The following is a 23,053-nucleotide window of genomic DNA, read 5'->3' on the forward strand; positions in this document are numbered from 1 at the left end:
TATTAATAGGTAGAACGTTTCACCAACAAGGCTCAAAGTTGGTTACTTCGTTTTCCACATGTCCTGGCGACACATAAGCCACTCGTATGGAATTCGTAAATCCTGATCCTTCGCGGCATCCGCTAACTATAACGACTGCGTCACCGACTTCTATGCATCCACTTCTTCGGAGAGAATCGACGCCAGTTTGTATCCGCGAATCCATGTCGTCGTTCCAATCAGGTAATGGCTCCTCTATATTTGCAATGATATTATTAACAATATTTTTGCCTACTTAACGAAAAATATCTTTTATTCCACCATCTTACGTATCGTCTACTTTGTTAATCATTATCAAGCTAGCTGTGTAATTAATTTCAACAGTAAAATTAGCTCGAATATTGGAACTTGGAAAATACGCTTGCCCTTCAGAATTAAGAATATCGATCAGCATTGATAATTAAAAAACTAGGGTGTTTACTTCTGTAATGAAATGGACGGATCCCGTAGTACAGTTGCAGCCATCTTGCAACTGCACCGAAACGAGTGACAGCAAGAATTGGGCAACGCGGACGATACGTTGACAATAAAACGGCACTTCGACCGGACGTCGTTGTGACAATAATTGCAGCAGCATTTAAGTTTATGGACGTCTCGATGGCTCCTATAATTACTGCGAGTATGGGATCCAAAATTGTTCGCGGCTATTTGTACACAAAGAAACTGGCTATTAATTTTTTAGAGTAAAAAATATCAAAGGTTACCTAAAAATATATTCTGCTTATTTCTATTAATTTCTACAAGAGTGGAACTTCTATAATTTAGATGCATAATTTCCTTCCACGTTGATCTGATTTCGTTCCAGATATTCGTCTCACTCTTATGCACAGATAGTATATTTTGTGTGTATATATATACCTTGCAAATCAATTCATCAAAAATTTCTCTCTGACACCGTGCACTTTCTGCCTGTCTGCAGACCAGGTCTACATTCTTTATTAACTCGCTAGTTTCCTTTCCGTTCATTGCACCGGTTTTAAGGAAAATAGTATCGACCCCGTTCAGAACAGCATTTGCAATTAGGTTCACGTCGAGTCTCGGTGCTTTGTCCTTGGATATGTGAAAACTTAGTATAACGGGTTTCCCTGCCTGAATTAGATCAAGGAATGAAACGTAGCGGTCTAAAATTTTTGGGTTTTCGTCGATGAAACTTTTACCATCGTATTCGTCTCGTTTTTCCGATTAAAATGACACCAAACACGATACAACTACGATCATAATTACTCGCGTAATAAGCAATTGACATTTACGGTAGAGGTGCACCGAATTCTTGATGTCGCTTGTTACGCAAGTAATTTTGATCGCAGCTACATCGTGTTTGGTGTCATTTTAATCAGAAGAACGAGACGAACACGATGGTAAAAGTGTCACGAAAGAAAAAAAGAATTCTAATGAGCTCTTTTAAATACCTTAACGCACTTCGCGACAACAACTTTCTCAACAAGGAATAATTTCTCAGGGCCAACCTCGATTTCGATGCTTGCTCTGTCGAGTAGAATAGCATCAGACACTAGCAAAATCTCGTCGAAGTTGTCGAGACCCTGCTGAGAGGAGATTTTCGCGACAACGCAAATTTTACTGGTACCTTCGGGAATAATTGATAAATAGTTTAGACATCTAACGAAAAATAAATTTTTCGATTTGTAGCGCAGTTAAATTAATCCGTGTCGCACCCATCTGATCGAACCCGGTTTGAACAGCCTCCACCATTTTCTCGTTCCGCGTGTGATTCACTATGCAAAAGTCACATTCCAGAAACGAAGCTAATTCAATGTGCTCTTCGTCCGTCTTTGACAATTGCGGTAACGCAACTACGCTGTCCAATAATTGCACGAGCGCTTCGTCTCGCACTATACCTCCTTTCACAACCCTACAGACTATGTCTCTTTCACCTGAATTAAAAATAAATTACCTTTAAAATGTAGAAAAATAAATGATGTAATAAAGAGAAAGATTGTTGAAAATCGTAACTAACGGATGCAAACGACTTGCAGCAGAGCAACGCCTCGATCGATGAGAATTTTATCACCGGGTCGACATACTCTTGGCAATTCGGGATAAGAAACCCAAAAGCAAGTGGCGCATCCTGCACGCTTTGCAATAACAGTTGTTACTAATTTTACGGCGTGACCCTCCTTCAACTCGGCGTAGCCCTGAAGAGATGAATAATTGAAACAGCTTTCGCGCGACGGTGTCTCAGGCAACCTGAGTTCCGATATAAGCTAATTTTTTATTCAACATGATTGAAGTTTTGCTTAGATTTATATGTAATTTCAACGCTACGGAGAAAGTAAAAGTGTGAGCGAAAAATATACTATGCTATCCTCGTCGCCTCTAAATATGCCCGTCCTTATTTCAGGTCCCCGAAGGCTCATCGCAACCCCCAGAGGGTAAATCTCACCGGTGAACTCATACATTCTATTCCCAGCGTTTCTGATAGACTGTACAGTGATTGCATGCCATTTCTCCACTTGACGAGACATGTTCAAACGGACTATGTTTGCACCCGCCATCATCATATTGACGATAGCTTCGGGATCAGAGTTCGCGACACCTAGATCAAACGGTAAGAAAACACAAACAGTCCTGTCTACGGTTTGGACGACCTTGGTGACAGATACTTTCTCATTATACTGTTTTCCATTACGCGAAACGCCGTAACATGTAGGCATGGTGCGAGAAAATCAATCAGCATCGGTCAAAGTAAAAGTAACTACAAGTTGTTTATATTGAATTGATGACAATTTTATTTCGAACTTATTGAATCCTAAATTTCAATCAATTTCATACCTATTCGTAATTCTAAATAAGGATAATGAAATCTTGGGGGACTCACCCAACGTAACCATAATTTTAGTGAGCCTTCCTATTGTGGGATTAGAATTGATATCTAGTTGTGCATTATGTTCAAGACGTGTCTTTCGACTGGTAGCTTCTACTTGGCTATTAGATGTGATGCAATCTTCAAAATCGGTAATCTGAATGTCAAATGTTGTGTTAATAGATTGCAAAGTTTAAAGTTTTCACATCGCATCGGTACTATTAAATAATAGGGCTGTTAGTATTAATGTAATTCGTAACAGCATCTAATGTTGCTTTTAAAATGCAAATGAGAAAATCATTACGAGTAAACTGCGGATTTTTATGCGAACAAACTTGTAGCTCTTCTATTAAAAACTTTGTTAGCCTCTGAATGAAATGAAAACGCTATTAAACCTGAAAGTTTAATTCTAGTGCTCAAACTCATATAAATTTTAAATTTTAAATACCCATGGTACTCGGTGATTGCATTTTATCTTTTTGTCTGGTGCTGAAACTTCCTTGGAACATATCATAGTGTATGGCTTGAGGTCGGTGCAGTATACCTGTGAATTTAACGAGTTTCGTAGGCGAGGGGAATAAATAAATGCTATGGTTGTTCCATCAGGAGTTATCTGTACATTTTGTTGCTAATACGGTTCAGGTTAGAAGAGGGTTACAAATGTTGTGTTTACAACTTTACAGTCTGAATGTTGTAATTAATCCACCTGAGAAAAGGTACACACGTTGCACGTGTAAGAAAGACACCGTAGTAAAATAAAATAAAATTTTGTTTTTATTCATCTTCATACAGAAATTAGAGAATCCAACGTATGCCCTTAGAGCTGTTAATAAGCCATATCTCAATAGTTTTCTTTAAATAATTATCTCACTGTACCTAGCCGTTAATGTAGTGTGTACGCATACGTGTGTAACAATGCATGTACTTGTTTTTTTTACACATACGTAAATATACTTCCTCTGTACTGTATTACTGCAGACCTTCGCGAGGCCTAGTATATAATACTGTAGCTACTGGCATTTTTCAAATTTAAAACTGTTCAAAAGAATTTACTAAGCTCATCATACATATGAGTTACATACACAATGAATTTTTATCGTCTACAATCACTGTATCCAAGTTTCTCCTGATAGACCGGCTAGTGGTTGTACTTATTCAACGATCCTAAAAGCAAAAAAATATACAAACTCACGTTACCGACAATTTCAGAGTTATTTTATTGTCACAGTTATGTGCAAGCATTTCAAAAATACACAGCATGCAAAAATACGTTCCACACCGGAGCCAGAGATATTAAATCCACTTTTTTCCACCCCACTTCTATTGACAAAGTGTGACACAACTTATGTACCGAATGTTCTTTCAATATAACCATTCGTTGAATTCGGAAAAATTCTCAAAGTCAAGGTCACTTTTCGACCTCGTAGGTGCATGCCCCTTAAGTGTGATTTAATACACTGCGACTCTGGTGTCGAGACAGAACTCAGCTAAAAGCACAAAGACATAGAATACGGGATGTTTCGAATTAATGTATTGGGTCAAATTGTATTAAGGTACACTGGGCAGGAACAAAATATTAGCACACGTGGCAACGTTAAACATGCAATCACATAAGGTCTTCATAAGAATCCGTTACGCTTCGCACGCTGCATTCATCATCATCACGAGTAACTTCAATATCTACGTACACGACACGTTGTGTATTCGTGTATCCCGAGCCTTGCTGCCATCCGGTGACCACGACCACTGCATCCCCGCTTTTAACGAAACCACGGGCCTTGCCGAAGTTCAGACCGAACTGAACGCGCACATCCACGTCCTTCAGCCAATCAGACAACGGAGCCTCTGAAAACAATTAGTAGATCAATGAAATTTTCTTGCTGAAGTCTCTGGAGTAAAAGAATCTTACAGACCTAGGAACGAAAGAAGAAGAAAAGAAGAAGAGACCTAGGAAAAAAAGTTAAATATAATTTTTGCGCTACCTTCGTAGTAAAGCGGCAGAATACCGCGGTAAAGATGGGCCTGTCGCGCGACGTGATGGAACCTGGTCACCGCGATGATCGGGCAACGCGGCCTATATTTCGAAATTAAATGTGCAGAGCGGCCAGTAGTCGTGATCACTATGATGGCACTGGCTAAACACTTGACGGATACATCGACGGCAGCAATTGCGACGGCATGGGTTTGGTCGATTGGAGGTATGGCTTTGCTAGAGAGATCACGGAATATCTGGGTGTGCCAAATGGCGGCCTCTGCTTCCTTGCAGATGTTAGCCATTGTGCGAACACATTCCAACGGGTAGTCACCTTTGGCAGTTTCACCTGTAACGCAGAGTAATTCACTTGTTAGTAGACTGTGGATTTTATGCATTTATAGGAAAAATGGGTGCGTGCAATTTCAAGCAACAAAGACAGCAGAATTTAGGAATATCGATACAACTTAATAAAACCACTAAAAGGTCCAAGTTCTGAGAAATTTTTTCTTTCCTGCTCGGGAATTCAAATACCGGATCTAGCATGCCTCCTCGAAAGGACAGTGTGCTAAGTACTCTAATTGTATCAAGGATATTGCTGCGCTTGTCTTGTTTGCTTGCACGCACCAACAGCTTTTTTAGCATATTACCGGACAACATGACGCAATCAGCGCCGTCGAGAATAGCGTTCGCGACATCGGACGATTCGGCTCGGGTAGCACGCGGTTTCTTCACCATAGACTCGAGCATCTGAGTAGCGCAGATGACCGGTTTACCAACTTTGTTGCACCTGCTGATCATGCATTTCTGAGCTAGGAACACTTTCTCCGGTGGGATCTCGATACCGAGATCACCACGGGCAACCATAATGCCGTCGGAGGCGTCGATGATCTCGTCAAGGTTCGCCATGCCCTGTTGATTCTCGATCTTCGAGATGATCTTGATGTTCTTTCCCTTCTCGCCGAGGATCGCACGGATTTCGGTCAGGGCTTCGGCGTTTCTGATGAACGAGGCGAAGATCATGTCGACCTCCTGTTCGACGCCGAACTGCAGATCGGATTTGTCCTTCTCGGAGACGGCTGGCAAATCGACTGGCACGCCGGGCAGGTTGACACCTTTGCGGGAGCCCAACATGCCGCCGTTCTCCACCGTGGTGATTATGTTGTCGGGATCTGGAAAACGAACCGACAGCGGATTGAATATTCCGTCAACTAAGGAAATCATTCTGAAATTAAATTGAATTTACGGTCAACTGGAAGATATTTCTTTTGGGAAGTTCAAAATAGGAGAATTGGCTCGTGCAGAAGTACACAGAAAGGAAAATTAAACTGTGTCTGTAGAAATCATTGAATGTTACGTACTGACTGCAGTGACGATGAGGGAGATCAAACCGTCGTCGACGAAGACGCGATTTCCAACCTTCAACACCTTCGAAATGTTAACGTAATCGACGTACACTACGTCTTTGTTGCCCTTCTCCATGTACGACTTGTCGGTGGTCAATTTGAAAGTCTGGCCTTTGGTTAATTCCACTTCAGCGGACCCGCCCTAAAAAGTACAAACAATACAATTGAATATATTCTATTCCGCATGAGTCCTCGTTGATAGAAAATTGTAGGACGTTCAGGAGAATTGGAGGATGGGTAATTTTTAAAATTACCCGAAAAAGAAGGAAATTTCTACGTGTAACTCCTACGTATCGCAGTCGAGGGAGACAATTTTTAATTAGCTTACGCCTTCGAGGAGTCCTGTACGAATCTCAGGGCCTTTGGTGTCGAGGGCGATCGCCACAGGGACGTTGATGCCGCAGCGAGCAGAGATGTTCTTCTGTGCTTCTCTGACGTTGCGGATGGTCTCAGCGTGGTATTCGTGAGATCCATGGGAGAAGTTCATGCGAGCAATGTTCATGCCCGTGTCGATCATCTTCTCGAGGGTTTCGACGGGCCTCGAGACCGGCCCGATCGTGCAAATAATTCCCGAAAGACGCACGAACGACGCGTGACTTTCAATATCGAGGGCGCACATGTGGTCTAAATGGCTTTGAGCGTACATAGCCTGAGTGTTCGGCTTCCCACCCATCTATAACAATATAAAACAATTCAATAGAATCTGTTTCTACACGAAAATCGTCCAAATGCTGCACGGAACATCCGCTAACCCTTTATATCCTGAATTATGCCACTCTTACGTTTCTACGTTTATACCAATTAAAGATTAAAATGAAAATCCAGGCATACCTCAGTTTACTCGAATGACAATAGTACCTTCAGAATATAAAGGGTTGAATAGCTCAAAAGCATCTCACAGCTTGTGCACTATACAGCAACTAACAATAGAAAAAAATCGTGAACTAGTATGTTTTTCGCAAACACAATTCATTACGTGTTTACACTGTGTTAATCAACTTGAATTAATCTCCACCGAACATGAATAATTACACTAGGGAAGAGCTAAGGAAATATACTGTAAGTAGACTCCGCATTTATGACAAAAATAAGTATGTGCAAGTTAAAACTGAAAATATTAAAGGACCTGAGTGTTAATATATTATTTTCACTACGGTAAAATTATTAGTGAAAAATGTAAATTTATATTCAGCTCCTGTCTCTTGCAATCGATGCACAAACTTTTTATTTTTCAGAAAAATCCGGAGTCTGACTATAGTGAACTGAGGAAAATTTGTAATTATTTAAGCAGACTGAACCAGTTTGTCAAGGTCAAACCACGGCCACTATACCAATAGTATACTCTTGCTTACTATGCAGCAACACTAACTGGTCACAGTAAACATTAACTATTTTCGTATAGTAGTTATGAATAGGAATGAAGACCTTGACAAAACAAGTCGTAAATAAATAAAAGAAACGTAGTGCATACTTTTATTTCGCTGGAAGTACAAAAAATATTAAAAAGAAATAACAATTCTACGCTTCTAACATTCGAAGAAAAAAAAAACATTTCTAAATGAAAATAAACATAACAATTTGAAAAAACAAACGCTACATTTAGAAAATAAAAGACCTTTTCGCAAACTCACAATTTTTTACGAATGAACGAAATACATTTTAAATTGTCTATATGTGTTTGCAAAAAGATTGTGACTGATACAGACAAGAGATAATTTTATGTGCAGAAACAAATGAAAAGTAAGTGATAAAATGTTTAACTTTGGAAGAACCAGGATTCTTCGTCAGCACTATGTAAGCAAGTAGAAACAGAACGCAATGATCAGACATTGTAGAGCTGTACTTTTGAAACACTGTACCTGGACACTTTACCTATTGTAAAATTACCTCTTGTCCGATCATATGCGATATTATTATTATTATTATTATTTTTACTCTACAGCAACTAAAATACATGCAGGCTAAATAAATATTATGAACAGACTGAGGATTTTCATGTAAAACACTATTTTCATAAAAAGAAGCAGAATAAGGGGAAAATTTATTTTATTATGAATTTGTAAAAGTTAAATACACATAAAGATCCTCGGTCTATACATTGTCTATACATTGATCATAAATATACATGCAAACGTACAAATTTGCAATTATTAGCTACAAAATAAAAATGAGTACAAATAATTCTACAAACATTATGTGCAACATGGAGTAGCTAAAAATATTTGTTCACCGCGTTTTCACTTTCGACCTTTCTATGCGAAATAAATTGGTAAAATATTCCTTTAAACTTACAAGAAAAAGGACATTATCGCATTAAACTTTTATCCCTAAATATGTAATCAGATTTTTTGTGTTACATGTTTCCGCATCTCACACTAAGAATAGACACACTAAGAATAGCTTAGCATCGCTGCTCATTGTAACGCTTAATTTCGCAAAATACAGTCTTCGGTAAGAATAGCTACCGAGCTTGGAATACGTGTCAAATTGAACCGTAAACGTGGAACCGAATTTCCCAATCGAAGCTCATCGCTCATCACGATCAAGTGATTCACCTTTAATTAAGCCGCGGATCACGATAACGAAAAGAAGATATCCAATTTGATAGGACAATTACGTTTTCATTGACTGAAAAATTCCACCGACGACAGACAGATACGATCTGCTATCTCTTCTCAAATCTATCGTGTTCGCGAAACCTAATACAGCCGGTCTCATAATCGATGGCATGCACTTTAAATGGGAGCAACTTTTTGTATAACCTTCAATATGTATAAACAAACCTGAGAAGTTTCGTTAAGCTACGTTGTTCAGTTCTCAAAAAATAAAATTCGCAAAGTGTGCAGCAAAAACCAGACCAAGAACTTAAAAACTCGTTAGCGCGGTACTAAACGCGTTTATGCTTTCGGCTCCAAGTTCACGACTACGAAATGCATTATTGATGCAATTGTTCCACTGCGTAGACGACTCCAAGTCCGTTCACGTTACAATGGAGAACAGCATTACGATGTAATTGCCGTAACTCGTTGCACTTGGAAAACAAAAATCCCAGTAAACCGTGCAACGCTCGAATACAGAAAATCAAACGAAGCACAGGCTAAAACAGAGGTTCCAAAACAACTATAAACACTAAAAAAGAAAAAAAAACAGAGTATCATAAAGTTTTTTGATTCGAGGGAACTGAATGACACTTACCGGTCGTGGCAACTCAATTAATCAAGATGCAATCATACGAAATAAATTAGTAAGAAGCTACGCAAGCGATTGTAAATTGAAATGGATCCTGACTGATGGGACAAGCCATACAAAACGTTTGCGAACACGTTCTCACAGAGCGTTGCACTTTTGAGTGCAACAATAAATTTGGGCTCATTCTGAAACTAGATTTTAGTGCCATAATCCGTCATTCGTTTCATTCTAAGATTTTTTTTTCGTGATGCAGCGGCCGAGAAACTGAAGACCCATATTTCTCGAAAATGCTATACACTCAACATCTATGAAAATTTTGAAAAATTGGTGGGGATCTCAGTGTCGCCAGATCAGGACTTGTGTCCCCACTCTAACTTCCCCTTCTACCGCGCTATTCCCCACTCTTCCACCGCGGGCGGAGAAGGGGTAACTTTTTCCCCTCAATTCGTACTCCCTCCCCTCATCTGGCGACACTGGTGGGGAGAGGACTCGCGAGCCACCAGTCGCCCAGGCCCGAGTTACACCTGAGAGCTTTACAAAACCTTGTTCCCCATTTTTGTTCCAGAAAACAGTGAACCAGAATTGTACATCAATTTTCAAGGAGTTATTGTGAAGAGAATTCTTCCAATCTAAAGTTTTTGGAGTAGTTTGAATCTTCAGCATTTTAGAGGAAAATGGGTTTTCAACTTCCCACCCGCTGTATCCTGGAAAAATATTTTAGAGGAAAATGAACACCGTTTTGCAAGTGAGTGCAGCTTATTGCAAAATGAGGATCGCTCGAAAAGTTACGTTTGTGCAACAGCCTGACAGATAAACGTTTTGTACGGTTCGTCATAGTGGTTTGTCATCGCGTAGGAATTTCTGATTGACGGTGCCGCGTGTCTTTAACAAAAGTTGGAATGAAGACGCAGCAAATCGACACACAGAGAGCACTGAATATCACTGGAAAAATTCAACTCGCTTACTAACTGAACGGTGAGGATAGTACCTTATCGTCGGCGGTAATCCAGACCATTTTGGCGGGCTGCGCAAATAAATAGGAGACAGGAATTAGTGGCAATACGTTTTCGTTGGTACCGCGGCTAAGTCTGGCTGCATTCGTCCGCACACGTAGTGCACACTGCTTATCGGACAAGCAACGGATGTATCGCGATGTGCGGAAGTAGAGAGGGAAATTGTAGACGTTCGATGGTCGTGATACACGGCCACGGTACCAATGCATGCAGCAGGTGTACCAAAATTTTGGCGGGCACATTCTATTCTGAACCTCTCATTAATTACGAAAACCGCGTCTCGCTAGAACGGACGAATCAGGGTCAGTCGTAGGTCCCTGCGATTTTTCCTCTATCACTTTCGCAATCATTGTCGACACGTTACTTACTGGAGACTCTGTTTAGTAGATTTTGATCCTGCTCATTCTTAAGACACCGCGGTAATGCTTCGATATTTGCGAACGGTGGACCGGAACCGTGAAATAGGTGGACGAAAACACCGAAATTTCATAGCAATTTCGAATGTCTTAAAGTTAGGTTTTCCCGAGTAGCTTACTATTTTCTGTCTAGAGCAAAAAATACCACCTAAATTTGACATGCGATCTGATCATTAGTTTTTTGATATTTTATCGAGATACAAGGGTGACCTTGAGTTTTTGTATTATAAGCTGTGATATTTAAATATGCGATTCGGAAGAGTATCGAGTGCCGAGTGAGAAAGTATTAAGGTATATAGTGCGAAAAAGTAATAGTCACTGAGATATTCCTCGGTTAAATGCTCGGTGCATGTTCCGTCAAATTCGATTATAGCTTGTTTGTTTTCAGCTATTTTTTCATGAAACTTTCACCGACATGTTCGTGACGCTTTTCCGATTAAAATGATACCCAACATGGTACGGTTTGGATCGTATTTACTTGTTTAATTCACAACCCAGTAGAACCTCGATTCTCCGGCTGTGTTCGGATAATGGAGGCTCTACCAAATCGTGGATTGAACGAGTAAACGTGATGCAAATTGTGTCGTGTTTGGGCTCGTTTGAATCAGAAAAGTGTCACGAATATGCCAGTAAAAGTTTCGCAGAAATATTGTTAAAAACAGGAGGACAGTTTTGTCATTACACACTGCGTACTATAGCACGATCATTGAGAATCATACTAATAGGCTTCCGGTAAGTAATGTGTGAATACTAGAAGTAGCAACAGTTAAAAGGAGTCTATGTCTAATTTTTTATAAACAATTTTTATTATATAACCGAAAATTTATGGACTGTTATGGAGTCCGAGTAGAAGTTAGGCGAACACTTTCGGGTCGTGTCGGGGGAATTCGGTTGAGGTCGGTACTCCACACTGCCAACAATATTATCTCGGTACGATTTCATAGTTCATTGCCCATCAAATTATAGTCGTGATAAGGCAATCTTATAGTGCATGCATGGGTTCATATGTAGATACGTCTTATCATTCATATGGTAATCTATCATTTTGAAGAAATGCTACTTTGGAGGCTTCCTATTCGTTCGATAGTTCTTGGTTGTTACATATTTTCCTTCGTTTTGTAAAATCAAAAGCAACAATCAAATAACATTGCAAAGACCTTACAAGTCAAAACTTTTCCCTCCCTCCTCAAAGCATCCCCTCCCCTATCGCGTGCCGTGTTACACAGGGGTAACAAAAGGGAGTATTGAAAACAAACGATCAATAACTAAGGGTTCAATGTCATAAATAAAAATCGATGTCAGTGAATAAGAAGGAAGTTAACGGTATCGTTAAACGTGATAAATTAATTGTTCGGGGCGTACAAATGAAAATGCAAAATATTTTAATGAGGTAGATGCCCGTTTGAAGGCACAAAAGAATGAGAGTGCCGATTAGCGATTTCAGTACCGCGTTCCATGGGACTCATTTAGGTTTCGTCATTCAAATTATGTTTGCATGTCGAATGAGTAATGGGGAGGTATATAAATCACTTTTAGGTGCGTTTATTCGGCGTCGTTGCGTCATGTCAATTTAAAAGGAATGAACATGTGTCTAATCTTTGGATATCACTGACTACAATGGTTCAAATAAATAATATAAAGTATAAAAATAATCTAAGACAAAATTAAAAAAAAAGCGATTTATATAATAATAAAATACAAGGTAATAAAGTAATGATAAGGTAATAAGATACACATTGATAAAGATAAAATTATAAAAATTGGGTCGAGTTCAAGAGATAATTTGGAGGATTATTAATAATTTTTTTCCATTATCGAAAACGAATAACGATATAAATTACACAGGGAGATAAGATCAACATGCGAGGCCAGTGTAATAAAGATTACGTTCTATCTTGGATATCCAAATAACTTTTCCCTTGCTGCTTTAATGTCACTAATGTTAAACCATTTTTATTAACCAATGCGATGATAAATGAGAGATATGAAAACAAAGTGATTGTTGACATGAACTGTTACATAATCGTATCATGTATAAGTGACGTCAAAGTCCTGCATGGACACAGCAGTTCAGAAGTCGTAGATGTGCCATTTTTCGTTAGTATAGAAGATCTCAGAAGACATTCTGGCAATCTTTATTGACTGATTATCATATACATTAAAATACTAGTAATTGTACATACTATACGACAAATGATGTTCTTATCCTCGTGTAGACTAAATATTCGTTTTTCTGGTTACTCTCCATAAAATACATTTATGTAAAATGTTTTACGTGCATGGCAAAGTATTATATGGTATTCATATAATTTCCTCAAACGTCTATCAGTATTATAAACAGAGAATGTGTCTGTTTATCTTAAGTACAGATGTCGATATTCTGAATGCAAATAAATAATTATTAATTTGTTTTAGTACTTGTTATCGCTAATTAGTCATTGAATGTAGCGATTAACAAAATTTTATGGTCCAATAACTCGTGGTGATAAAACAGAGTTCACTACTGTGGTACTAACACAATGATAAAGGTGTGAATACAAAAAGTAAATTTAAAAGAGTTACAACAGTAGTATAATATTGAAAATAAACATAATCGTTTTAACTATGTCCTGCACATTAACGATTTAGATTAATTTACACCTGACATACTACCTGCTATATGTGAAGTTTCTGGATAAATAAATTTACAAATAATTACATATGTTTAAGTAACAATGTATAGAATACACAAAATATTGTCTATGACAATTTAATTTGGTAATCTTTATGTGCGAAGAGGTTATAATCTTGTACTCAGTACAACCTGTTTTTAATAAGGTAATGCATTAAATGAATTTTCAAAATTGAAAAATACAATAATTCCTGTAAACAAGAACGGTTAATTCACCTTTTCTAGAAAGGTTAAATCATATGCGAAATGACAATTTACTGTAATTATAACAGCAAGAAAATATTTGCATATTTTGCATCTTAATTTAAATAAATAAGGAAGGAGAATATATTGAATGTATATCTTGTATACAACACAATATATAGTTTATAAATTATGAAACATTTAAGAGTCTTGAAAACGGCATTAAGCCTACGCTAGCACCTTACACAAGTGTATTATGTTCAAGGTCAAAATTGTCTTCATGAAAAATTCTACATACATATACATATTTTCAACGAATGTATTATGTACAGAAATGTTTAACATTTTATAGTGCAACATTACGTGCTATTAATCTGATATAAATTTCGTAATTCCTTTACGAATAAACGTTTTTAATACATGTTAGAAATTTTAATCATGAGGCATTTGAATTGTTAAACTCCATTAGATATTTCAATTGTCAAACTATTAAATGAAAATGCTTGTAATTTTGTAATAAAAAGCATAGAATTAGAGATTGTCGTTACCTTTTCTCAGTTGTTAGTCAAGCACGAATTTAACGAAACGAAATTGAATAAGCTATGGTAAAATCGGTTGAATCTCACGTCGTCGACTTCGCAGTCAGTAGGAAACTGATGTTTTAAGGACACGAAAGGTCACTACTTCCTCGTGTACCTATCTTGAACCTCTCGGCTGATTTTCAATGGAATAGATATGATTTCTGTGTCTCTACGCTTGTAATCAATAGCTATTTTTATCCTCATAACTTTGCGAATATACAATATTGTACAGACATCGCTTACATTTTAACATGATAAATCTATACTGTGTTTTTCAGCATTTGACAGTTTAAACATTTCGAATTAGATGGCTATTATTTCTTAACTTTATAAAACGTGTTTACCACCTATTCAAGCTACGAATAGTCCCCGTCGTAACACCAGAATGGTTTCGTTTGTCACATGATCGAGCTCTCATTGGTGCATTAAGTAAAGTAGTCCAGAATAATGGTTTCCAGCTTGACCACCGTCATCCATAGTATCGTATGTAAAATGGCATTCCTCTCTATAACGTGATATTCTATGGTTCAGAGTGTTCGTATAGTTTGTGTGAAAAATAAACTATCAACAAAAATATATCTTGAAAATTAATGCAGACTTCATTGACTGAACTCTAACACAATCAAAATAAGTGTACATATTCTTTGAACATCGTTTTGTACCCTATTACGTTTCAAATCTCGCGCGCTTTCTAATGTTACCAGAGTTTCCCCTCTGTAGGAATGTTCTGTGTCTATGGCACGGTTCGTAACGTTTTGCGCGTTCCATGCAGTGATTGGATATTGGACAGGTTTTTCGCGCATGCGCGTCCAAAGGCAGTAACGTATCTATATTGTGGAGAAAATAATGAGGCACTATTATTGGCGGGAAAGTACCGGAAGAGTCCAGGTCCAAATGACGAGATAAGCATGCTACGAATCTTTAGCAAATTATTATTAATATTTTATTGGCACACACATACTATACATTAATTTTTCAAAATCATATCATGAAAAATTTTGCGCAATTATGGGGGTGACCAAGGTACCCCATTTTAGCCAAACTTTTTACTTTATTGAATCGTCGCGCATGCGTGAGAAACGACTCACGTCTCACTTCCCTTTGCGCGTGCCTATGTAAGTGCGTATGTTGACAACTCCTGGTGCCTATACCAAACTTTGGAGTGAACATACATATTGGTATTAATGCTTCATAACTTGACGAAAGATTTGAAATAAAGATAATAATAGTTCTAACATAAATGTAGTCTAAATATAATGTTTGTAAACTTCGTATAAATAGTGTTTTTATGTGATTGCACAAGAAAAATGAAAGTCGTCGTATACACATCTTTCCTGTCATGAGCCGCGTCTTTAATTGTGTTTGAATTGTGAGAAATGTTTGACTGCGAGACAAGCAGTCTGAGTGTCTTCATACTATAAACACAACTTTGACTTAACCTTATGCATGGGTGTATACAATGTTGAGACGAAATGTTTGTTTGGTACACGCTTACATAACTATGCATTATGGATAAAGAATTACAAACACAGCATGTGAATAATCGTATTCTTACCGGATGTTGTAGTGATGGTGTCGAAAGGTAAATGTACTACTGACATAATCATTGTCTCCATATTATATCCTCTGAGATTGTTTTGTTTACTTCGAGCCAAATTAATGTATTATCTAAATTTTGTATACATTTCAGAAACATTGATTCCACAACGCTGTTTAAGCTACCTCCTGAACTTTTAAAGAGAAGAAAACAGTTTTGGGATGACTTGTTTACGAGGTACACAGAGGAGGTATGAAAAATTTTATAATTTTGATAAGCAAGGGTACTCTCTGATAAAAAATCAATCTGTGTTCCTTTTATGTTTTTGTACTTTAGAATCCTGAAACAAGTTTTGACTTCATCGATAAATTTGTAAAAACACTGTGTTTGATTAGAGTCCCTTCAAGCATGAATGCATTTACTTAAATAATAATAACAATAATATTGATTACTTGACATTTCAGTCATTAATGGAGAATGAGACAGATTTAAATGATTTTTATGCCAGTGGACCTTACAAAAAGTCATTCAAATTCATACAATATTGGGTAGATAATGGCACCCTACCATATAAAACTATACAGGATATAGATGAACAATCGGAAGAATATCATGCAAAAGAATTGTCAGAAAGTTCTTCCAGTAGTTCTGTTGACACAGCTGCGTATATTTTGTCAAATATGAACACAACTAATAAGGTAGATACTATAGCTATCGTAGAAGGATCAAAACGCAGTACATTACTAAATGTTGAGAATGAAGATTTAGAAAACATGGAAACAATAGAACTTAACACAGACAAAATGTGCAGAACTCGTTGTGGTGATACAAACTCTGTACAGCATAATGATAAAAGTAATAGTTCCATGACGTCTTTGATGTTTGAAAGAAGTGTTGGTCCTAAAGAAGACATAACACAGGTGCCAAAACATTTGCACGCACATACTAATGACATTACAGCATCCAATTCTACTGAGCATCTATCCTGTAATAAGCTGTTTATTAACACATTAATGAACTTAACTTCCAAGACTGCACAAAATAACTCATTACTTTCCCAAACCAACATGGTGGAAGACAATTCTATGTCACCAAATAATTCTATGAAACTAAGTCAACGTAAAAAGTTGTACAGTGGTAGAGATTCACCTGTTGACATTGTTTTTACGAATCGTAGGAGCAAGCATATTATACGAAAGTCAAAACAATATTTACATCCTGCATTAAATACCGAATATAAGATAAGAAGAGGTTCTAAATTCCTCAGCAAAAGAAGAGCACGAACAATGAGTATGTTTCAGAAGAGTATGATGTCCAATAGCATGTTGAATCTCACATGTAAGAAGAATACACGTAAAAGAAAGAGCAGTAGTAAAAATTCTTCCAAGAGCAGTTTGCCAAATGTAAATGGATTAAAAAATCAAAAAACAAAATCCAGTTCCATTGAGACTAATAATACTGTTATAAAACAGAACAATCACGATATGGGCAGTTCTCTAATAATTAGTAATGGAAGCAAGTTTGGTGATTCAGTAAAAGATGCAAATGAATTTAAAATACCCGACAGTACTGTGAGAATATTCAAGAAACCAAAATTAGTAGATCCTTCAAGTCACGTATCAAGATCAGACTTATTGGAACACAAGAAGTCAGATAAAGCTACAACACTGCAGAACTCAAACCCAGTAGTTTGTTTGAAAAAATTATCAGAGGACGACATACAGAAATACAAAAAGCCGAAAAGTTCAATCTACAATTCTGACAATTTATTAAATCCAGTAGTTCATTTAAACCGATTATCGAAGTCTGATATAGAAAAATACAAAAAGGCAGATACAGTTGTCAAAAATGTTAAGAATTCAGCTTCAGTAATTCCTGAGGAAGATAGAAAAGTAGAAGAAACGATGACAATTCCTTGTCAGTTAAGTCCAACAGTTCGTTTAACGCGACTATCGAAAAAACGTGTTAATAAATCCGCAATGTCGGATGTGAACCCGAGTGAGTTAAAGGAGAACAATTTATTATCTCAAACTACCCAGATACAAAATAATGATGCAAGTACTACTAAAAAAACATCACATTCACAAGATACCTCAAATAGTTTACTACCGAATAAAAATACCATTAATCTGTATGAGGATTCAGACAGCAATCAGAGCACTCTCTTAATCTACGAATGTAACAGTCCTTATTCCAAAAAATTGACACGTAATTTGAGAAGTGCAAGTAATGTTAACCTAAAAAATAAATTAGAAACAACGATCAATAAAATTCTTAAAAATAATACAATGGTCTTGCTAAATAATGCTACTGACAAACATCATGATAACTGTATTCGGCAAACGAGAAACTCACAAAGGAATAAAGGAAACAAGCCTAATAACGGAAATGGAGGTGGTTTAAGTTTTAGTAAATCGAACAAAACAAATAATAATATTGATCCTATACAAATTGTAAACGACATGTCAGATGTATCTGTTTATTCGTACAAGCACAATAATAGATTACATTCTGATGAAGTAGAAATAGTATACAAAAATAATTGCAAGCAAGCTAGCAAACCCAAGCATAATAAAAATCACAATTTCCTTATATTGCCCGATGATAGTGATGAATTTATAAAACTTATACCGAAGAGAAGACATAAATCTTTAAAAAATAGTCTAGATACAGATACCAGCGATACTGATGCCAGTTGTAACGTAGTTACACATGTATTAAGGTCTCAAAGAAGCCCAACATTTTCTGAAAGTTCTGTACAAAGTACAGTTAGAGACTGGAACTTCAGAAACCCAAGAAATAAAGTTGTTTTACAGAAACAAAAGAACGTGAACGTTGGAAAGATTGAAAAGAGGCCAGATATAAATTATTTACGTTTTCAAACGAGATTCGATACAGATTCAGAAGCATCTTCGTGTTGATAATGTAATTTGTTGCAAATCAAAAAGTATAATAATATATCATTTCAATTTAGAATACAAATTACTACTAAATAGGTAGAAAAACTTCCATTTTAATATTGTTGAATGTTCCCATTAAACAATTTGCTATGAATTTGCCACCAAAATTTGTCTACAAATTCCGATCCATTTGTTTCCGAATTTGTCGACTAAAGTTTTGGTGTCAAATCCATAGAAAATAGGGACCGAATGGACAAGCCCCTTGCTCGCAAAATGATACACACATTGCGCAAAATTTGCCTGAAACAGGATTTGGCTAACTGGGCACTATGTGATACATTTATGTTTTTGTAAAAATTTTTAAAAAATTTTAAATCAAATGAAATGAAAATTATGTAAATAACATCTTGAAATTATTTCGCAATAATTGATATACATTATTTCTAAGGAAGATAAGAAAGTGACAAGAACAATGTATCGACTTTCGAAATACTTATCAGTTTTATTATAGTACACAAGAAAATGCAAAAGCCTATGACGTAGAACAATTTAATGGTTCTGATGGATACTCCAAGAAAATAAAAATTGAGTGTTATTTCATGTTAACTTTAATTCAAACATGCTATACATTTATGTAAAGTCTTCTAAATGATCATGTTTATTTTGCAGACCAAGAGAAGATGGTTCTTTTTTTAAAAATACAACTATTAAAATATACATGTGTTGTCCATTAAATTTTATAATACTTTTAAGTTTTACACAATGGTTTTCATGTCACCGGAAGTACAAATACTCAAAATGAAATAACTTACACTTCTTCAAAAATTGCTTCTACGTGTATATAAAGTTTACCATATTTTCTAAACCTATTTTTGAAATGTCTTTTGCATTTTCATACGAAGCATATTAAGTAATATATTGCTAGAATTTCTAACTAAGACTAATATTTTAAACGGTTCGGCGATTAAGTAAAAAAAAAAAACAACTTCTAAACATTGTACAATGTACATAAATAACAAATATAATTTTTTACTAAGAAGTTGTTCTTATTAGCAATAATATTACCCTATCTATTTTATATTTTATATTAATTTCCTTCAGTTTAGAAATAAATGATCGGGTCACCGTTTTCAGATGTTTATGCAAATTTTCATATCTGCAATGAATTTTAAGACAGTGAGATTAAATAAAATTGCATTCGAATGATAACAAAATATTGCAGATAAGAAGTGATTAAAAACAGTATTAAATTGGATTGCATTTTGAACATTTATGTAATTCATAAATGCATAAACATCTAGCTGAATAATGAAAACGAAAATGTTAAAGTTTATAAGAATTTTATTGTTTTTGTTTCAACTTTAAGTTTTATAATACTTTAACACAACTATTGAACAGCAACTCCTCATGTATGTTTTCTCGAAAAATATACATGTTATAATAAAAATACTAAATTTATATAAAATATAAATTTTGTGATTTTTTAAATACAACTATCGAATTGCGATCCCTAATATATGTTTCCTCGACAGAACTAAATGAAAATTTTGTGTTACGCATCCCTCGAGAATAAAAGTGTCGCACGTAATACTAGCGAAACCAATGTTTCGAATATGTTTGATAGGGTCGGCGGTTAAACGACAACCACCGAACAACGACGGCCATATTTTCATTTGTGATAGTACTTTTTGTAACCAATATACAAAAGTTCCTTCGGTTTCAGGCACGTGTTCTATAAATAAATATTGACCACCCTAAAATACAGATTATTTAGTCTTCTAAAATATTGAGAAGTCTATTTAATTGTAAAGTTGCATCCATTACACCACATAATTGCGAAATTAATTACAAAACTTTTTTTGCTCAGCACATCGTATTATATTATTAAAACAAACAATGAGAAATGTAGAGTAAAATATTTTTCAATAGAAAAAGTAAAAGAAATTTTTCTTGCCTGTTTAACAAAGAATTGTCGATCTTACAATGTTTCGTTTTTAAATGGTTTCAAGTTCTCTTTAATTGATTGCGATTAAATTAAGAATTGTTTGAATTACTTTACCGGTGCCAGAACTCTGTGAATCTCACGGAGCGTCGACGGTATCGACTTCGCTGAACATAATGATCTCGTTGTCACGACTACGTCTACGTATCCTGTAGGTACATTTTTCAAAGAACTTCCATCACCAACTATTACGCGTTCAATTGATACGTGCGAAAATTGTTTCCCCTTAATTAAATATTCGGCTAGCTTCAGGTTGCGGTCGACGCTAATCAAATGAGTATTGTCTGGATAAAACGGTATATTCTCACCTGCAAAATTTGCAATAGATGAACAATTTCTCTACTGAACAATTTCTTCTAGTCAACGGCATTGTTTGAAGTTTTGCATTTCTTAAATATTGGAAAAAGCAACATCGTGTAATATTGTATGACGATCATTTACGATTGTATATTTATTGTGTTGAGTCACAAATAACTTCAGCTGTAGACAGTGGAAAATTATTGAATGACAGAAGCAAAATTGACTTGACAAAAATATAGAAAACAGTTGAATTAGAATAGCAATTATTAAGCCTAATAATAATCGAGAACGTAAATTCGGCGAGTGGAAATTATTAGGGCAACGTGTAAAATTTCTTTGAATTTATATTTTTAAACGAATACACGAAACTCCACAATTTTATAAAATTATGAAAATTTTAGTTTGAAAAACTCACGAGAATTACCTATTTTCGTAAAACGAATGCATCCACGGGAGAAATCGGAAGACTAATATTTTTTTAGGTCCGGATTAGATGTGTGCATGTGTGTGTGTTTTGTTAAGTATCTATTGGAGCTAGGGTAAGGGACCCAATGACTGCGGGGGTACCAATTACTGTGCCTATATTAATTACACTCATTTTTAAAGCATAATGAATATTAAAAAGGGGATATTGAATTTGTTTCATTAAAATCAGTTAATATATATGTTATATATCTCTTTTTTAATATTCTTGCTTTGAAAATAATGGCTGTGCATGCACGATGCCCACCCGTTTTAACACCGATCTCGAGCACACGGATGCAACCCATGGACCGCAATCTTTCGTCACTGGAAACTGCATTGTGCAACAATTTGAACAAACGTTTCCTATGCGGCAGCGCAATTTCTGCCCATTCCACTTCGAACCCCGTTAGGTACGCTTTGTAAACATACTTCTGCAGGTTCGACCATTGTTGCGACATCACGATCGCCGCGCACGAAAAAAGAAGCGCCAATAATCCATAATTTGTGAACAAATCACGTATCCACAGGTCACTGACGCTCATTCTTTTGTTTAAATTGCTCTTTAATCTTCTAAAAATTTGATTTATTTATAATTAAAATTTTTTTCTATTCACTGCGGTTCCTTATAAATTCTATATGAAATGCAATAAAATATAGAATTCGATTATTCACGGCACAGTATTCAAATATTGGAACTGTCGAAAGAGAAAGTAAACTTTTGATTAAATTGATAAAATATAGAATTCGACGGAATAGAATATTGTTTGCGAAACAGTGTTAAAGTATAGAATGATCGAAATAGGAAATATACTTTCGATTAACTCGAGTTTTTGTAAAATTGAGTTTGCACAAAACCGCAGACTGTCGCTTTATTTCGTTGATACGGTTCGGTATATTCTTAGTTACCACTTCGAGTATCTTTTGCGGAATGTTATTTAGTCGGTGATGTCAACATTGTTTATAATAGAGCACCACAAGTTTGTTAGATCTTGAAGCTTTGACTCGTTTACTCACGCGGCGCAAATATTCTTTTCCGCTCGATAAGCTCAGGGACGGCGTAAAATTTTGCTGAGCCGAGTTCAAAAATTGCCAAAAAAGAAACACTTCTACACAAATTATTACCTATTATATAGGATGATAGAATATTATTATATAATTTTTCCTGGCCGTTTTCGCTGCAAAGTGTTCAATTACGTCATCGAAATTCAACATAAGTTTGTAATGCGGGCCGGGTTCCCCAGGGAACGAGCTGGACCCGCCTCGCGCCGGTGCTGGATACCCTAATCAGTTTTGCGGGGCGATAAGAGCCGCGACTAGACTTTGTGCGTGCGTAATGCTTTTTCAAAATACACTGGTGAGCAGAGTACGAGCTGAAATCACCGATCTTTTATTCGCTGACAAGAAATCATCAATACCTGTCTTAACTCGCGATAGTTTTGATTGATGAAACATGAATACAAAAATTCCCGTACAATAAAAATAGTCGACGCGATTCTAGAGACATATAGCGAAATAAATAAACGCATATAGTATCGATATGTAGTTTTAAAATACATAC

General features: G+C 36.2%; 4 protein-coding genes across 7 annotated transcripts; 1 reads left to right on the forward strand and 3 right to left on the reverse strand.

Moving 5' to 3' along the window:
* LOC143360518 (pyruvate kinase) lies at positions 1-2,711 on the reverse strand. Its single transcript, XM_076799450.1, has 7 exons — positions 2,355-2,711; positions 2,015-2,261; positions 1,713-1,931; positions 1,449-1,624; positions 898-1,128; positions 461-683; positions 1-270 (listed from the first exon to the last, which is right to left on the reverse strand). Exons 1-7 carry the CDS (start codon positions 2,709-2,711, stop codon positions 20-22), a joined length of 1,704 nt encoding a protein of 567 aa, XP_076655565.1. The 3' UTR covers positions 1-19.
* Positions 2,712-3,611: 900 nt separating this feature from the next.
* On the reverse strand, positions 3,612-14,414 carry LOC143360267 (pyruvate kinase). Of its 2 annotated transcripts, XM_076798962.1 has the most exons (8): positions 14,259-14,383; positions 10,416-10,451; positions 6,567-6,911; positions 6,194-6,380; positions 5,483-6,004; positions 4,843-5,181; positions 4,549-4,705; positions 3,612-4,024 (listed from the first exon to the last, which is right to left on the reverse strand). In XM_076798962.1, the coding sequence occupies exons 2-8, from the start codon at positions 10,440-10,442 to the stop codon at positions 4,012-4,014; spliced, it is 1,590 nt and encodes a 529-aa protein (XP_076655077.1). In that variant the 5' UTR covers positions 10,443-10,451; positions 14,259-14,383; the 3' UTR covers positions 3,612-4,011. The 2 variants fall into 2 exon arrangements, with proteins under 2 accessions (XP_076655077.1, XP_076655078.1); XM_076798963.1 differs by lacking the exon at positions 10,416-10,451 and having other exon boundaries at positions 14,259-14,414.
* A 1,030-nt stretch (positions 14,415-15,444) lies between these two features.
* Positions 15,445-19,107, forward strand: LOC143360612 (uncharacterized). Its single transcript, XM_076799629.1, has 3 exons — positions 15,445-15,873; positions 15,982-16,078; positions 16,293-19,107. The coding sequence occupies exons 1-3, from the start codon at positions 15,800-15,802 to the stop codon at positions 18,747-18,749; spliced, it is 2,628 nt and encodes an 875-aa protein (XP_076655744.1). The 5' UTR covers positions 15,445-15,799; the 3' UTR covers positions 18,750-19,107.
* A 1,110-nt stretch (positions 19,108-20,217) lies between these two features.
* On the reverse strand, positions 20,218-22,975 carry LOC143360614 (thiol S-methyltransferase TMT1A-like). Of its 3 annotated transcripts, none has more exons than XM_076799633.1 (4): positions 22,351-22,975; positions 21,761-22,065; positions 20,788-21,038; positions 20,218-20,482 (listed from the first exon to the last, which is right to left on the reverse strand). In XM_076799633.1, the coding sequence occupies exons 2-4, from the start codon at positions 22,035-22,037 to the stop codon at positions 20,222-20,224; spliced, it is 789 nt and encodes a 262-aa protein (XP_076655748.1). In that variant the 5' UTR covers positions 22,038-22,065; positions 22,351-22,975; the 3' UTR covers positions 20,218-20,221. The 3 variants fall into 3 exon arrangements, with proteins under 3 accessions (XP_076655748.1, XP_076655747.1, XP_076655746.1); XM_076799632.1 differs by having other exon boundaries at positions 22,307-22,975; XM_076799631.1 differs by having other exon boundaries at positions 22,212-22,975.
* Between the last annotated feature and the right edge of the window lie 78 nt (positions 22,976-23,053).

The sequence above is a fragment of the Halictus rubicundus genome, chromosome 13 (assembly GCF_050948215.1).
Source record: "Halictus rubicundus isolate RS-2024b chromosome 13, iyHalRubi1_principal, whole genome shotgun sequence".
Classification (NCBI taxonomy): domain Eukaryota; kingdom Metazoa; phylum Arthropoda; class Insecta; order Hymenoptera; family Halictidae; genus Halictus; species Halictus rubicundus.

Coding starts and splice junctions, on each gene's coding strand:
- LOC143360518 (XM_076799450.1), bottom strand. CDS start 2,711: ATGCCTACATGTTACGGCGTTTCGCGTAATGGAAAACAGTATAATGAG. Junction 1,625..1,712: donor AACCGGGTTCGATCAGATGG/GTGCGACACGGA, acceptor TTATTCCCGAAG/GTACCAGTAAAATTTGCGTT. Junction 1,129..1,448: donor TTGTCGCGAAGTGCGTTAAG/GTATTTAAAAGA, acceptor GATCTAATTCAG/GCAGGGAAACCCGTTATACT.
- LOC143360267 (XM_076798962.1), bottom strand. CDS start 10,442: ATGGTCTGGATTACCGCCGACGATAAG. Junction 6,381..6,566: donor GTACAGGACTCCTCGAAGGC/GTAAGCTAATTA, acceptor TGTACTTTTTAG/GGCGGGTCCGCTGAAGTGGA. Junction 6,005..6,193: donor CCTCATCGTCACTGCAGTCA/GTACGTAACATT, acceptor TTCGTTTTCCAG/ATCCCGACAACATAATCACC.
- LOC143360612 (XM_076799629.1), top strand. CDS start 15,800: ATGGATAAAGAATTACAAACACAGCATGTGAATAATCGTATTCTTACC. Junction 15,874..15,981: donor TGTAGTGATGGTGTCGAAAG/GTAAATGTACTA, acceptor TATACATTTCAG/AAACATTGATTCCACAACGC. Junction 16,079..16,292: donor TTACGAGGTACACAGAGGAG/GTATGAAAAATT, acceptor TTGACATTTCAG/TCATTAATGGAGAATGAGAC.
- LOC143360614 (XM_076799633.1), bottom strand. CDS start 22,037: ATGAGCGTCAGTGACCTGTGGATACGTGATTTGTTCACAAATTATGGA. Junction 21,039..21,760: donor CGAGATCGGTGTTAAAACGG/GTGGGCATCGTG, acceptor CAAATTTTGCAG/GTGAGAATATACCGTTTTAT. Junction 20,483..20,787: donor TTCACAGAGTTCTGGCACCG/GTAAAGTAATTC, acceptor TCTGTATTTTAG/GGTGGTCAATATTTATTTAT.